General features: G+C 43.0%; 1 protein-coding gene across 1 annotated transcript in view; it reads left to right on the plus strand.

Annotated features, from left to right (window-relative positions):
- Window positions 1–4,048: 4,048 nt before the first annotated feature.
- Window positions 4,049–16,725, plus strand: part of C6 (complement C6) — a 33,739-nt gene continuing 21,062 nt past the window's right edge. Inside the window, exons 1-4 of the mRNA XM_060236447.1 lie at window positions 4,049–4,232; window positions 10,075–10,231; window positions 13,232–13,376; window positions 15,529–15,670. Of these exons, the coding sequence (XP_060092430.1) occupies window positions 4,087–4,232; window positions 10,075–10,231; window positions 13,232–13,376; window positions 15,529–15,670 (590 nt within the window). The 5' untranslated portion in view covers window positions 4,049–4,086. The remainder of the gene's footprint in view (window positions 4,233–10,074; window positions 10,232–13,231; window positions 13,377–15,528; window positions 15,671–16,725) is intronic.

Here is a 16,725-nt window from a genome sequence, read left to right on the forward strand (position 1 = left end):
GCAATACATCTTGACTTATAGGTTGCCACGCATGGGCACAGTATGACTTTAAAATCAAATAGAAGCCCTATGGCACCTTCAAAACTCTTGAAATTTATTCTAGCATAAAACTGAGTGAGTCAGATTTGAGCTGTGCTCTGACTCACAGAAGTGGATGCTGGAATAAATTTCATTAGCCTTGAAGATACCACTGAATTTCAGACTTATTTTGCTGCAACAGATTTAACAGTGCATGCCTATGTGTGTTTTCTCTGGAGTACGTCCCATTGTATTCAATGAGATTCATTTTTTTCCTTCTTAAAAGGTAAAATATTTATCCGAACCTTTCTGCAAGTTAGGATAGCTCTACAGTTGTTTTGTTTCCTTGACTAGTCACAAAAAGCTCTTTGTGAGGTGATTTGCAACAGCTTTTTAAACAGGAAAATAAAAAGTTGTCTTAAGGTGAAAGAAGCTGGAATCTGGAAGAATAATTGTTTATGGAACAATCAAATGAAAGTTGTCAGGTATCTCTTTATTCTTGACCTGTTCTATGCTATTAGCAACCGCTGCATATACTGAAAGTAAGTTAGTTGTCAAAGCTTTTCCCAGTCTGGAAATATGTGGTGTGGGTAATCTGAGGTAAATTGTTTTAAAATTATATCATTAAGCTACACATTTAAAGGTTGGTGAAGGACTGATGAAGCAAGCAGGTTCATAACTGAAACGTTAATTGTTCAATACAGATTTGGTAGCCAGTGTTTCATACTTCCATGGGCTGTAGCAGTTAGCAAATACAATTCCTCCAAAATATCTCAGATAAAAACAGGGCCTATGAACAAGGTTGCCAATTCCAGCTTGGGAAATTCCTGGAGAATTAGGGGTGGAGTCTGGGGGGGCATGCTTTGAAAAGAAGGAGGAAGACAACCAGGTATAAGGCCACGGAGTCCACCTTCCACAATAGCCATTTTCTCCAGAGATCTCTTGTCTGGAGATCACTAGGAATTCTGGAAGATAGATCTCCAGGTCCACTAGGAGGCTGGCTATCCCATCAGGGAGAACTGCTTGAAGAGTTGTCAACTCATTCCTGGGCAATTCCTGAGGATTTGGGGGTGGTGCTTGCAAAGAGTGGAGTTTGGGAGGATGCTCAGTTTGGATGTGATGCCACAGAGTCCTCCCTCTGAAGCTGCCATTTCCTTCAGAGAAACTGATCTCTGGAGTCTGGAGATCAGTAATAATGCTATGAGAACTGTAGGCCTTACCTACAGGTTGGCCACCCTACTCCCTCCTTAATTAGTATCTCCAGCTTCCAGCTGAGGCTTGGAGATCTCCCAGTTTTACAACTGATCTCCAGCTGGCAGAGATCAGCTCCCCTGGAGGAAATCTTTCCCTGTGTAATTAGTGTAGGATTCGGCTATGGGTGAATGTTTGTGGAGATTTCTATACAAACACAAGTTCTTGTATGTAAGATTGCAAGCTCTTTGGAGCCTGCTTTGGCCCCACTTCAAAAGTTATTTATTTATCAAATTTATATTATTTTATTTATCAAATTTATATCCCGCCCTCCCCTGACAGGCTCAGGGTGGCTGATTGTAAGCTCTCTGGAGTCCAGGTTAAAGGTCCCATTTCAAAGTGATACCAAGACTATATATTTATCCATTCATCTTTGGACCTGATGAAGATTTGAAACGGTGCACTTTGGATCGACCCACCGTTGTCCATGTATTTGGAATTCATTTCTGGAATTTGTATATCCATATGTTTGGAATGCGTATTTGGAATTAGTGTGTTTTGTTGTGTATGACTGACTACCACTAAATTACTCTTATTGTTGTGTTGTTGTGCCTAGAGCAGTGTATTTTTTATTTGGCCCCTGGAGAAAATGGCTGCTTTGAAGGGTGGACTCTATGGCATTGTCCCTCTTCTCCCCAAACTCCACCCCAAAGTCTCCAGGTATTTTCCAGCACAGACCTGGCAATCCTACCTCCATTACATGTGGTTGAAGGCTAAACTCCATTTATACTATCTTTATTCATTCTCTCTGCAATATCCTACAATGTGTTTACTCTTTCAGTTAAAGTCAGGATACAATTGTCCTGCAATCGGTTATCTATAGTCCACAGAATCTGGGGAGGTTCAATGAGCAACAGGGGTGGTGGTGATAAGTGACATCACTTTTAGGTGATTAGACCGCTATATCACTGCTTGTGGCTGCATGGGGAAAGGTGTAAACTCAGTTTGATAAAATCATGGCCCCTCGTGAGGAAAAAGAAAGCTCTAGATCTCTAGGTCAGAGAATGAAGAGCATATAAAGTTATTTCCTGCATAGCTGGTGTCACTGTCCTTTTATTCAAACTTTTTGGGCACAGATATTAAAGGTTATTCGTGAAATACTATATGTAGAAATTCCTTTCACACTGGAAGAGGAGTTGCTTGATTTTTGGATTACATGATCTATAGATGATTATAAATAAGAGATCACATTGAGTCTATTATTGATAGTGAAAACACAAATTACAGCAAAATGAAAATCTAAATGTATGTCATCAGTTCAAACTTGGCATTCTAAAATTTGGGATTAGTTCATTCAAACCAAATTAGCTTTTTCTCTATCTTATCCTTCCCCTCATTTATATGAAAAGAAAATTGTTCAGTCTTCGTTCCCTGTCATTTCATATTTGATAGACAAAGAGATTTTGCATTCTAATCTTGTATATCATACAGTGTACTTTTGATTGTGTACATAATGTAACTTCACTTATTTAAATTCTATTCTATTCTATACTCCCTTGTACTAACTTGTCTAAGAAATGTAACCAAATTGTCAGTTTAGTCTTGTGATTTAGTTTTGCAACACAATGTTTATAACAAGCTGTCTTGTATTATGTTTAATTATAATGATGCTTTCAATAAAATTTAAGTGTGAAAAAAGAGCATATGAAGTTCTATTTGGGCAGGGAACAATCCCTCTGCAAACTCTGTTCTGGTGTGCCATCTTTTCTTATACATTTGAAGTGCAACATCATACAGGGGAGCACCACTTAAATGCAGACCACCCCACCCCCCATGGCACTTACAGGAGCGGGGCACAACCTATCTTTTTTGGGGGGAGGCGGGGTGACCAGCAGCCTTGCCCAAACTGCCTGAAGTCTCCCTAGAAGCTAAAATTACCAATAAGGCTATCATATTTTGGTCACAATAGGAGAAGGCAAGACTCTTTGGAAAACACAATAATGCAAGAAAAAGTAGGAAGACAGTAGGAAAAGTGGAAGGCCCAGATTGAAATGGATTGACTTCATGAAGGAAGCCACAGCCCTTGGTTTTCTAGACCTGAGCAAGGCTGTTAATGAATAGGATGTTTGGGAGGACTTTAATTCATTAGGTCACCATAAATCAGAAATGACTTGATGGCTCTTAAAGCACACACACAAAGTGATAGTTCCCTGACCCTGCCTCTCTTCTCACTAGGGCTGCCAAGTCCCCTCCACTCTCTGGTGGGGGTACATTCGCCATAGAGTTTTCCCTCCCAAATGGCTAGAGTGTCTGGAAAACCATAGAGTTTTCCTGGAAATGCCTGGTTCGACCATTGCGCCAACAACATCGGGGGAGGTTCTTCCCCCTGGCCCAATGTGAGCGGCGGGTTGGGAACCTCCCAGGCGGAGGAATCCCCTCATCCGGACTGGGGGCTTGGCAGCCCGACTCCCCACACTGTCTTTAACCTGTATCATAAAAAGACCAGTCTTCCCCCCCTAATGGAGTTCAAAGCAGTTAAGTTGGCTGTTTGGGTCAGGGAAATGGCACCAGGGAAATTAACTCTCTTTACCTACTCTCACAGTCATAATCTATCATATATTTCCCTCCACTACAGCTCTTTAAGCTTAAATTTCACACTGGGGGAGCCAATCCCAAGTTCCCAACATAATCAGCAGTATGGGCTTGGGGCGTCAAGATTTGCATTGCGTTTTGAACACTTATCACAATGGGACCCAGCCTTCAGTTATTCTCAGCAGTGCATTAGCTTGTCATATTGTAAAAACAGATATTAAGCTGTTGTAATTACTGTAATTTTTGCTTGCTTTGTAGATTTCTGCTGGCTTTGTACCTTCAGCTATGGACAAAAATGTTAATTTGCTTTTCCTTATCCTGCTGTACATCACAATTGAGAGCAACGAGGGATGCTTTTGTGACCGTTATCCATGGACTGCCTGGTCCAGTTGTTCAAAGACCTGCAATTCTGGGACTCAAAGCAGACATAGGTAAGAACATAGACCTTTGGTCTCTCAAGGTCAATGATGTCTATACTCTCCAGCATCTCAGGTGGAGGTCTTACATCATTTCCTAGTGGAGCCTTTTAACTGGAGATGCTGGGGACTGAACCTGGGGCCTTCTGCGTGTAAAGCAGATGCTCTACCTGAAGTTCTCCTAGAATTACAACTGATCTCCAGACTATAGAGTGAGTTGCTCTGGGGAAAATGGCTGCTTTGATAGGTAGAGTCTATGGAATTACATACCTGCTGAGGTCCCTGGTCTTCCCAAATTCTGCCCTCCCCAGGCTCCAGCTTGGTGTAGTGGTTAAGTGCAAGGACTCTTATCTGGGAGAATGGGGTTTGATTCCCCACTCCTCCACATGCAACTGCTGGAGTGACCTTGGGTCAGTCATAACTCTCTCAGAGCTGTTCTCTCAAGAACAGTTTCTGTCAGAACTCCCTCAGCCCCATCTACCTCACAGGGTGTCCATTGTGGGGAAAGGAGGGGAAAGGAGATTGTAAGCCGCTCTGAAACTCCAAGTGAAGGGCGGGGTATAAATCCAATCTCCTTTTTTTCTTCCACCTCCAAATCTCCAGGAATTTCCCAACCCAGTGCTTGGCAACACTACCAAAGCCTCATCCCTAAGTCAGTATCATCATATTGATGTCATTCAGATAATACATCCCCCCCATTTATCTTGTAGGAATGTCTTTCTTTAGATGTGCTCCCCCCCATTGAAGTTCTGTCGTTCTTTGGTACTCACTTGTTATTCCCACTGTTGGGCCTGTTATCTTGGTTTGCATTCCATATGTATGTTGTTCTTCAATTACGTGCTTCAGGAAGTCTCCACTCTACAGAGAGTAGAGGGTGAACCTCCTTGAATGCAGAGGAACTCAGCTTTAAGTAGACTAATGGGCAGAGACGGTGCGTGGGAGTAGGCGGGGTAGGCGACTGCCTAGGGCACCACCCCACCTGGGGACACCGCTGGATGCCCCCTCTCTCCCCTGATGAGCTGACCCAGGACTTGCGTACCACACTCCTCATGAGGAGTCCAGTATGCAAGTGTTGGTTCTCCCTGCCCTGATCAAGCTTCCTGCAAAGCAAGAAGCCTGAGCAGGGCCAGGGCTTGCTTACTGCCCTCCTCACCCATGGCCTGCTTGATGATGTCACTTTCAGTTTCCGGATTTAAAGTTAATACGCAAAAAACTAAATTCCTAACCAAAAACATGAATAAAGAACAAATAATACAATTTGAGGCCAAATCTGGATTTAAATACGAAAAGAGAATTAAATACCTAGGGGTTCATTTAACAAACGATCTGAAATCTCTCTATCGAGATAATTACGAAAAGATTTTTAAGGAAATAGAAGCAGATTTGGAGAAATGGAGAGATTTACAAATCTCCCTTTTAGGGAGAATAGCTACGATCAAGATGAATATCCTTCCTATAATCTTATTTTTATTCCAGATGATTCCAATTGAACTGCCTAAGACCTTTTTTCAGAAATTTAATAAAATAGTTTTGGCTTTTATCTGGCAAAACAAGAAGCCAAGAATCAAGCTAAAAGTCCTCCAAGAGAACAAATTAAGAGGGGGTATGGCCCTACCGGACTGGAACCTATACTATAAAGCATCTTGTCTAGCCTGGGCCAGAGACTGGCTCTTATTGGAAGATAAAAGACTACTAGTATTGGAAGGAGCAGGGCTGACCAAGGGTTGGCACGCATACACCTGGTATCAACCCTCTCAAAGAAACAGCAACTTCCAGAGCCATGAAATACGTAAGGCGATTTACAAGGTGTGGTTTGAAACTAAAAGCAAAACTTATACATATACACCACTTTGGGTTTCACCAGTGGAAGCAGCCACACATCCGAATTTATATGATTCGGGAAATTCCTACAACTATACCACGTTGCTAGACTCTGATAACAATCTAAATCTGGAAGGAAACACCATTTCGGACTGGTGGGTTAGATGCCAAGTTAAGTCGATGTATCAATCGGACAAAGGTTTGGGCTTTCCAAAAGATTCGGAAGTAAATGAATTTGATATTATGATCTATGAGGCCAAAAAACTTATCTCTAAAATTTATAATTGTCTATTAAAGGTTGAGATGCAAAGTGAAACAGTTAAAGAAAGTTGGATAAGATGGCTACAAGACTTTGGCTACCCTATTGAATTAGAGGAATGGGAAAAAATCTGGAATTATAACATTAAATTGACCAAAGCAACAGTTTTTAAAGAAAATTTGTACAAAATGATGTATAGGTGGTATCTTACCCCTGGAAGACTAGCCAAAATGAATCCAAGCTACAGCGATAAGTGCTGGAAATGTAAAAAAGTTAAAGGGACACTCTACCATATTTGGTGGACGTGTGAATTTGCAAAAAAATTCTGGACACAAATTAATATATGGATCCAAAAGGTTTTTTAAAAAAGGATCAAACATTCTCCTGAACTCTACCTATTGAGTATATGTAAGGAAAATTTGCCCCGAGGGGAAAAGAAATTATTAATGTATATGATCACTGCCGCTAGGATACTTTATGCGAAATATTGGAAATGTCCCCAAATTCCGGACAAGGAAGAATTTTTATTTAAATTATTAGACTCTGCCGAAATGGATATTCTGACTATAAGACTGAGAGACGGTAATTGGAAGGAATGTATAAAAACTTGGGAACCAGTGTATATATGGGCAAAAAGTATTGGAATTGTGGTGAGACACTAGAACTGGTATTTAGTAAAGCCCTCAACACTCCTTATATATGTGGGTGGATAGGTGGTGGGAACACACGGGTTTTTGTGTGTATATTGTATGTATGTTGTTTGACATGTTTCTGGTCTTTGTTTGTTATTATTATTTGATTCATCCATAAGATGAATCCATAAGACTACCTAAACTGGCAGAACCAGCGCCATAACAGCTCTATCGCTGCCAGATATACTCATATATATTTAGTCTAATGAAAATCATGTATTTTAATTTAACTGACTGGTTTTTATGTTTAATTTTAATTGTTAAATTTAAAGTTTTATTATTTATGTTAATATGTAAGTTGTTGTTAGCCGCCCTGAGCCGCCTAGGCGGGGAGGGCGGGATAGAAATAAAAGTTATTATTATTATTATTCACAATAAAATACTTAAAATTTAAAAAAAAAAGTTATTCCCATAGGAAAAAATGGAGAATTGATCTGCGAGTATCTGGGGCTCTGGGGGGGCTGCTTTTTGAGGTAGAGGCACAAACTTTTCAGCATAGCATTCAGTGCCTCTCCTCAAAATACTCCCCAAGTTTCAAAAAGATTGGACCTGGGAGTCGAATTCTATGAGCCCCTCAAAAAGGTTTTCAAAAAGGTTTTATTATGGAGCACAGGTCCTATTATGGAGCACAGGTACATCAGTGGCTATTAGCCACAGTGTATGTGTATATATAAAAATTTTTGCCACTGTGTGACATAGAGTGTTGGACTGGATGGGCCGTTGGCCTGATCCAACATGGCTTCTCTTATGTTCTTATGTTCCTCTATCTTTCATTATTTCTTATGGAAGGAAGGCATTTTAAAAGGTGTGCGGTTCCTTTAAATGTGATGGCCAGAACTCCCTTTGGAGTTCAGTTATGCTTGTCACACCTTGCTCCTGGCTCCACCCCAAAGTCCCCAGATATTTCTTGAATTGGACTTGGCAACCCTAGCCTAGGATAACAATTTTAAAATGCGAGTCAGAAGCAGCTGGTTGGAAGGATGAATGGCTTTAGAACCATGTGTTGCCCCAGACCAGTTGATATACTTAGCATAATGCCATTATCGCCCCAACCTCACTTCCCCTCACTCATTATCCCCTGATTCAGTGACAATTAACTGATGCTAAAATCTTTTACCTTTTTGTCATACTTCTAGTTAAACCATTAAATCATTGCTTTCTGGCAAATAGGTCATCCCCACTTGAGGGTACGTTTTGTCCTATAACTAGATTATCCTGAGCCCCAGCAAGTGTGTGTGCCTTGGGTCCTCTGAATATACCCCCACTTTGATGGGCTCTCTTCTCTCTCGAAATCCTGGCTGTTTTGCTGCTTCCACGGACCTCTTCAAAATCAGTAGTTATTGTCCTTCCCTAAAATCACCATCTTCCCCTTTTTTGTGTTTCTCTTTGATAGCCCTTGTATGTGTGTGTGTTTATTGTGTTCATTTTGTTTTATCTTTTTTTCTTTTAAATAAAAACCTTTCCAATTGAACATCTGCTTGGTTTATTTGAGAGTTCTCTAAAAAGGGGGAAATCCTAGTATACATAGGTGGAGAATTCCAGTTATCTGCCTCTTCTCTGTCTCCTTTAAGTAATTCACCCAACTTAATTGGAAACTTCCTACTTTGGGTAACATCACAACTCCTCTAAAAAATATTCCTCTAGCAAACCTGATTTTTTACATATAAAAATTACAATCTAGCACAGGGGCTCGGGAGCCACATGTGGCTCTTTCGCACATATTGTGGCTCTCGAAGATCCCATCACCCTGTCAGCCAGCTTGGAGAAGACATATCTCTCTTTAAATCACTTCACCAAGCCAAGCCAGCCAGTGGCTTGGAGAATGGATTTAAAGTTAAAGTTGCTTTCTTTCTACCACTTCCTCCCCTCCCCTCCATCTGTTTCCTTCCTTCCCTCCCTCCCTTCCATCCTTCCTACATCTGATGTTCATGTCTAGCAGCTCTCAAACATCTGATGTTTATTCTATGTGGCTCTTATATTTAGCAAGCTTGGCCACCCCTGCTCTAGAGTTTGTGACATTTACATAGAGTTGCCAGCTCTGGATTGGGAACTATGTGGAGGTTTTTAGGGTGGATCCGGGAGCGGGGGGAAGAACCTCAGCAGGGTATAATACCATTGAGTCCACCCTTCAAAGAAGCCATTCCAAAGAACTGATCCTGGTCAGATACAGGACTTTTTTTGTAGAAAATTCCAGCAGGAACTCATTTGCATATTAGGCCACACCCCCTGACATCATTGTTTTGCATGGGGCTTTTTTGCAGAAAAAATTAGCATGAGATCATTTGCATACTAGGCCACACCACCTGAAACCAAGCCAGCCGGAACTGCGTTCCTGTGCGTTCCTGCTCAAAAAAAAAGCCCTGGTCAGATCAATTTCAATAGTGGGAAATCTCCAGGGTGGAAACCCTGCATTTACAATACAGTTTGCCCATTTTGTCTCTTCCCATTACCATCCTCTTCCTCCTTGTCGAAACATAGGAAAAATTCCGAAGTGCTTCTTCAAACTCTTTAGCTAATGTTGCAAATGTTGAGTTGAGAAATTCCCAGAGATTTGGGGGTGGAGCCAGGAGAAGCAGGGTTTGGAGAATGGAGGGAGCTCATCAGGGCTTTGATGCTGTAGTCCATCCTCCAAAGTAGCCATTTTCTCCAGGGGAACAAATCTCTGAAGATCATTTGCGGGGCTTTTGAAAAATTATTTTTAGCAGGAACGCACAGAACGCAGTTCCAGTTGGCTTGGTGTCAGGGGGTGTGGCTTAATATGAAATCAGTTCCTGCTAGACTTTTTCTACAAAATAAACCCTAATAACTTGTAATTTCAGGAGATTTCCAGGTCCTACCAGTAGGTTAGCAATTCTCTGTTTAGTAGTGTTCTATCTGATCATGCCTCAAGCCTCCATTCTTTGTGCATGATTCCCAGGACTCTAGATCTACCTTTGTGAGGTAGGAACTGAGATAAAAGGCTTCTTGCTGCAACTAATTGCACATTAATCTGAGTCCTTTATCCCTGTGAGGCTCCCTGTTGGAAATCCCTTTTGTTCTCAAGATAAGGACTCAGGGTCTTAATATTTTTTTATTATTATTGTAGGCAAATTGTGATAGATGACTACCACCAGAAAAAATCCTGTAACCGTTTTTGCAAGTTGCAGGAATCCAAGGCCTGCAACCAGCAGCTGTGTCCTATCAACTGTGTATTTGGAGACTTTGGTCCCTGGTCAGAATGTGACCCATGTCTTAAAAAACAGGTAGGTGCAAAAATGCATCTGGGAGGAAGTGTGTAGAAGGGTAAGGCAGTGGCATATAGGACTAGGCCATTGCATAGGTTCAAAGCAATGTGGGCAAAGGAAGGTTCTTGCATGATAGGTTACCTGGTCCAACTCAGAAAATATCTGGGGACCAATACTACCTCTAAGCTGTGAAGTCTTGTGAGCAAAAACTCTGCTTTGTGAGATACTGGCACTAAAGTTATGAGCTACTGCATAAATTAGTTTGCTCTGGGACCAAGAGCTAAGACAAAAATGTGTGAGCTGGAGTCTAAAAACTGTGAGCTAGCTCATGCTAACTCAGCTTGGAAGGAACACTGCTGGAGACTTTGGAGGTGGAGCCAAAAGACTTTTGGGGGTGGAGTCAGGAGTCACGGTGTGACAAGCATGATTGAACTCTAAATGGAGTTTTGGACATCACATTTAAAGGTACCACACTCCTTTAAGATGCCTTCCTTCCATCAGAAATAATGGAGGATGGGGGAACTTTCTTTTGGGACTCATAGAATTGGACCCTGTGGCCCAGTATTTTTGAAAATTGGAGGGGATTTTAGGAAGTGGCACCGATGCTATGTTGAAAATTTGGTGCCTGTACCTCAAAAACGGCCCCACCAGAGCCCCTGATACCCACAGATTGATTCTCCATTATGAAGTGCCCAGCAGACATTTCCATCCCCCCTCCTGGCTTTCTGATAACCCTGAAGCGGGGGGAGGGCCTCCAAACCTGGGGTTCCCCTGCCTTCAACTGGGGATTGGCAATTCTATCACAAGGGCAGGAATCTTGTACCAGATTCAACTAAAGTAGTAGGGTTACATATATATGAGCACAAGTGAACAGGATTAGTTGGCTTGAGCAAGTTTCTACAGGAGGATGCATTTGATTCTAATGCACATTAAAGTACTCATGAATTCTGCTGGTGTTTCCCATTCCAGATTTCTCTCTCTCTTTCTCTCTCTCTCTCTCTCCTAAACTTGCTAACCATCAGGTGGGGCCTGCAGATCTCTTGGAATTACAACTGATTTTCAGATGAGAGAGATAAATTGCACTGGGAGGGTTGCCAGCCTCCAGGTGTGGCAAGGCTGCCAAGCTCCCCGGCCAGGCTGTGGTTCTCCCACTCGGGAGGTCCCCAACATGCCAGCCCATATGGGTCTGGTGGGGAGATCCCCTCCCGACATTGCCAGCATGATGACATCACTCACAAGTGACCGTCATCGCACCAGTGACATTGTGCACCTGCCGCTCTGGGAGCTTCTGGGAAAACTATGGTTCTCCCAGACATTCTAGCAATTTGGGAGGAAAACTCTATGGTACTAGATGTTCTAGCAATTTGGGAGGGAAACTGTTATGGTACCATAGAGTTTCCCTCCCAAATTGCTAGAGCGTCCAAGAAAACCATAGTTTTCCTGGAAGCTTCTAGAGTGGCCAGCATACAATGTCATTGGTGTGATGATGTCACTTGTGAATGATGTCATTGTGCTGCGCACAATGTCACTGTGTGGCCTGGAGATCTCCTGCTTTTACAACTGATCTCCAGGCATGAGTATTTATGTCCCTGCATCCTTAATTCTTTAGACACAATTGATCACATAATTTTGGATTGTCCTCTTTATAAGTGCCCTAGGAAAAGGCTGCTTTCTAATTTCATACATTCTAAAAGTCATCTGAGCAATAATCTTAAATGCCAGTTCCTTTTGAATGATTTGATTCCTGAAATTACTGACGTAGTTGCCAGATTCCTTGTGGAAGTTCTTAAAGTCGAAGAAAATGTTATATAGTATTGCTTCTGTTTTTCCCTTTCCGTCTTTTTCCTTATGAAATCTCTGTACAAAATTTTATATTTGATGGATTTTGCATTTTACTGACTGGATTATTACCTACTCTGTGATTCTGTATTTTATTGACTGGATTATTGCTTATATGGTAATTGCTGACATGCCAATAAAGGTATATGATGCAAAACTGCTCTCCAGCTGGCAGAGATCAGCTCCCCTGGAGAAAATGGCCGCTTTGAAGGGTGGACTTAAGGCATTGTACCAAGCTGAGCCCCCCCTCCCCATACCCTGCCCTCTCCCAGATCCACCCCCAAAGTCTCCAGGTATTTTCCAACACAGACCTGGCAGCCCTTCCCACTGGAAAAAAATGGCTCCTTTGGAGGATCTATGTCATGACATCATACACTGCTGAGGTCCCTCCCCTGCCCAAACCATGATCCCCCCTCCAATCTCCAGGAATTTCCCAACTTGGGGTTGGCAGTACATATATGTGTTGGGGATTGTATCTGGGATATCATGTTTTATTTTTGCACTGGTAGCATATATTGAGGCTTGGACACTGATAGGATTGTCAGCTTCCTGTGGGCGTTATGGTTGCCAGGTTCTGGATGGAGGCTGGAAATCTCCTAGGTTAACACTGATCTCCAGGTGACAGAGATAAGTTCCCCTGGAGAAGATGGCTGCTTTGACGGTGGAGTCTATGGCATTATACCCCACTGATGTCTCTCCCCTCCCAAACCTTGCCCTCCTCAGGCTCCACCCCAAAATGTCCAGGTATTTTCCAATGTGAAGCTGGTGAAAATCATTTTGCTCTTGAAAAGGCTGGTCTGGATCCAAGCTAGACTATAGAAACGTTAAGTATTCTGAAATGTTCCTTGACCAAAACAAGGAGGAAATATTATGCCACTTAAATATAAAGCTAGTGGCAGACACCATTCTGAGTGTTTTTTCAACTGCCCAGAGGAAATTCTCTCCTCTGAAGTCAATGAAGGCTTTGTTTCAGGACTTTTTTTGTAGAAAGAGCCCAGCAGGAACTCATTTGCATATTAGGCCACACACCCCTGACATCACCATTTTAGCGCAGGTTTTTTTTTTTACAGAAAAAGCCCAGCAGAATCTCAGTTGAATATTAGGCCACGCCCCCTGATGACAAGCCAGCCAGAACGGCATTCCTGCTCAAAAAAACCCCTACCTTGTTTTACCTTTCAGTTTCGCATCAGGCCCCTGATCCGGCCCTCTCAGTTTGGAGGAGAGCCCTGCCATGAGCAGCTGATAGATGCCCGGAAGTGCTTGCCAACCAAAGTTTGTAGCATAGAAGAAATAAACTGTGAGAATAAATTCCGCTGTGAAAATGGTAGGTTCATGTTTGTCTTGATAACATTGTGCTGTTTGTTGAAAAAAATGGACATTCGTGACCTGCTTGACCATGAACAGATAGAGGGAATAGGAAGTATTTCAGGTGATTGTACTTAATGTAAGAGATTTTTTTCCCTAATGCCTTTTCTTTTCAGTTCCTGCCGGCAAGGCAAGTAAGGTTGACTCAGCCTTCCATCCTTCTGAGATTGGTAAAATTAGGGGAAGGCAATGGCAAATGACTCCATAACAAAAAGTCTGCCAAGAAAATGTGATGTGGCATCACCCCACGGGTCAGTAATGACTCAATGCTTTGCACGGTACCCACCTCTAATTCTCAACAAGGCCACAAGTGTGGATACTTAAATGGGGGACTGGAACTATGAACAGAGAAGACAGATCTTTCTACAAACCTGACAAATGGGCCGGGTTTGCAGAAAAATCTGGAAAAAAAATTATTGGGGGGTTGCCTTCAAGTCACAGCTGATTTGGGGGTTTTTAAGGCAAGAGACATTCATAGGTGGTTTGTCATGGCCAGCCCTTGCCATCCTAACCCTGTATCCCTTCCAAATACTAGCCAGGGCCAGTCCTGCTTAGCTTCTGAGATCAGACTAGCTGGATTAACTAGGTTATCTGGGTTAAAAACCCTGAAAAATAATAGAAGCAGCACCTGTAGCTTTAAGAAATGAACTCTTCAGTAGCCCTTGCTAGGTATGCACAAGAGTACTGCCAACCTTCAAACCTTGAATTCTGTTGCTGAAAGGCAAGGGAAGGGCCAAGACATACCTCACAGGATTGTTGTTAAGATAAAATGGAGAAGAGGAGAATGATATTAAGCTGTTTTGAGCTCCCATTGTACAGAAAGGCAGGGTATAAATGAAGTAAACAAATATAGCTGAAGATGAAGGGCAGATAAAAGGTAGGTTGGCTGGCTGGCTGGCTGGCTGGCTGGGAAAGACAGAAGGAAGCCAAGAAAGGGGCAGTACTTTGGATACCTTTGCCCTACAGAACTGCCATGAGTCATCTTTGACCTGATGGCCCTTTCCACCACCAAGCTCATTTTAACTTCAATAGTCTTTGAAGGGAATAACTCCACTCAAGATGGCACTGGTAGAGCAGTGTAAATGTAGGCTACAAATGTTTTAAATCTGTGATTTTTTCCAGCCCACTTGTAACGTACTCGAAGCGGAGATGAGAGTAGGGCAACATTGTTTATTAGGAGCACGTTGCAAGAGAGGGAGCACGCAGGCCGGGTCCCACTTATATACAATCCCCGGTACAACCTACAGGGTTGGTCAGGCCAATCCTGACCCGTTGAACTTCCCGCCACAGCTGTTGATAGGCGGGGAGATTCGCGCCCTGCGCCGGGGCTTCTGGGACAGCCCAGTTGCCCCTGCGCCCGGTCGCATATTATTTACTGATACACTACACCACTGTTCCCAGCATTTGTGGTCTGCAGTACATGACCCTATCCTTGACACTGGTGGGATCATGTCTTTGGTCCACCAGCTTCCTGCCACTTAGAATTATAGAGTTGGAAGGGACCTCCCAGGGATATCTAGTCCAACCCCCCTGCACAATGCAAGAAATTCACAAGTGCTTCTCCCTAAGTTCACAGGATCAGCATTGCTGTCAGATGGCCATCTAGCCCCTGTTTAAAAACCTCCAAGGAAGGAGAGCCCACTACCTCCTGAGGAAGCCTGTTCCACTGAGGAACCTCTCTAACTGTCAGGAAGTTCTTCCTAATGTTGAACCGGAAACTCTTCTGATTTAATTTCAACCTATTGGTTCTGGTCCTACCTACTGGGGCAACAGAAAGCAATTCTGCACCATCCACTATATGACAGCCCTTCAAATACATGAAGATGGCAATCATATCACCTCTCAGCTGCCTCCTCTCCAGGCTAAACTTGACACCAATGTGATATGGTTGCAGCTTCAGAGTGTTTGAGGTCTGCAAAACTTGAAGAGCACTTTGAAATGAAGGCCCGTTCTGAAGGAGGACTAGACGTTAAGAACAATTCCTCCTCCTACAAAATGATGAAATGCTGAAGGAAATAAAAACTTTCTTGGTAAAAGTTTTGCAAGGTGTGTATCTCCTGTGGCTGGGAAAAAAATAACCTTTCTGATGCACCAGTGTTTCCTTGCAACAGGTCGCTGCATCGCTCGAGGCTTAGAATGCAATGGAGAAAACGACTGTGAGGACAATTCCGACGAATGGGGCTGTGAGCGTATCCAGCCTGTGTGCAACATAGCGCACGAGATCGTTCCTGGTGTACAATTAATGGGCCTTGGGTAACTCGTTCTTCCTTGCCTCTGTTTAGGTGCAAGATATTTATGTCATTTACAGGCCCATCTAAAAAAAAGCAGCATAGGGTCAAGGAACAGAGAAGAGGGGGGCATAGGCTACTGCTAGGCTTGCCAACCTCTAGGTGGCACCTGGAGAACTTCTGCTATTGCAACTCAGGGCCACAGCCAGGATTTGGAAGGTCAGGGGGCATTTACATTTTTCAGGGGGCACTGATGCCCTGCCCAGTGCCCCATACGACCTTCCCTCTAATACCTCACTCCCTCCGCCTCTTTCTCTAGCCACCACCCTCCCTCCCACCAAATTGTTTCCAGGCCAGGGGCAGAAGCAGGGCCAGCCCTAGACTATCTGCCACCCTAGGCAGAGCTAATTTCTGGTGCCCACCCCCCCAAAACAAATAATCAATTTTCAAAAACAGATGAAGTCACCATAACTTCCAGGTATATACACACGCACCAAAAGAAAGAAAGAAACCAACTTGAAATTGCTATTTTTTAAAATAATTGTGAGAACAAGTAATACGTCTTGTTGGCTTCAGTGTTGCCACCATATTCTCAGCACACGTTTGAAAATATTGTTAGTGCTGGTCTCCCAAGTGCTTGTGCCATTGCACAGCACTGAGCCTTAAAACACTCTAATTTAGAATGGCATGGCAATGCTCCCTGTATCATCATCATGGATGACTTTTTCATCCCACAAAATGGTATGCATGTATGCATTTACTGCATATTCTCTCTCACTCACCCACCTACCAAAAAGTGTGTACGCAATATGATATATCAGTGTCTCTGTACTGTTCCCGGGACATGAACTCAGCATTTTCAAAATTATCCCAAAGCTGCTCCTTTCCTAAGGACTATGGAATCATAGAGTTGGGAGGGACCTCCAGGATCATCAAGTCCAACCATGCTGTGATTTGGACTGCAGCCAGCCCCAACGACATGGTTCCTTGGAAATAATCCTTGCTGACATCAATGAACTTTACCCGCTGATAAGAACCCACAGAAACAGGGATAGAAGGGATCTCAAGTGTCATCTAGTC

The sequence above is a fragment of the Heteronotia binoei genome, chromosome 4, assembly GCF_032191835.1.
Source record: "Heteronotia binoei isolate CCM8104 ecotype False Entrance Well chromosome 4, APGP_CSIRO_Hbin_v1, whole genome shotgun sequence".
Classification (NCBI taxonomy): domain Eukaryota; kingdom Metazoa; phylum Chordata; class Lepidosauria; order Squamata; family Gekkonidae; genus Heteronotia; species Heteronotia binoei.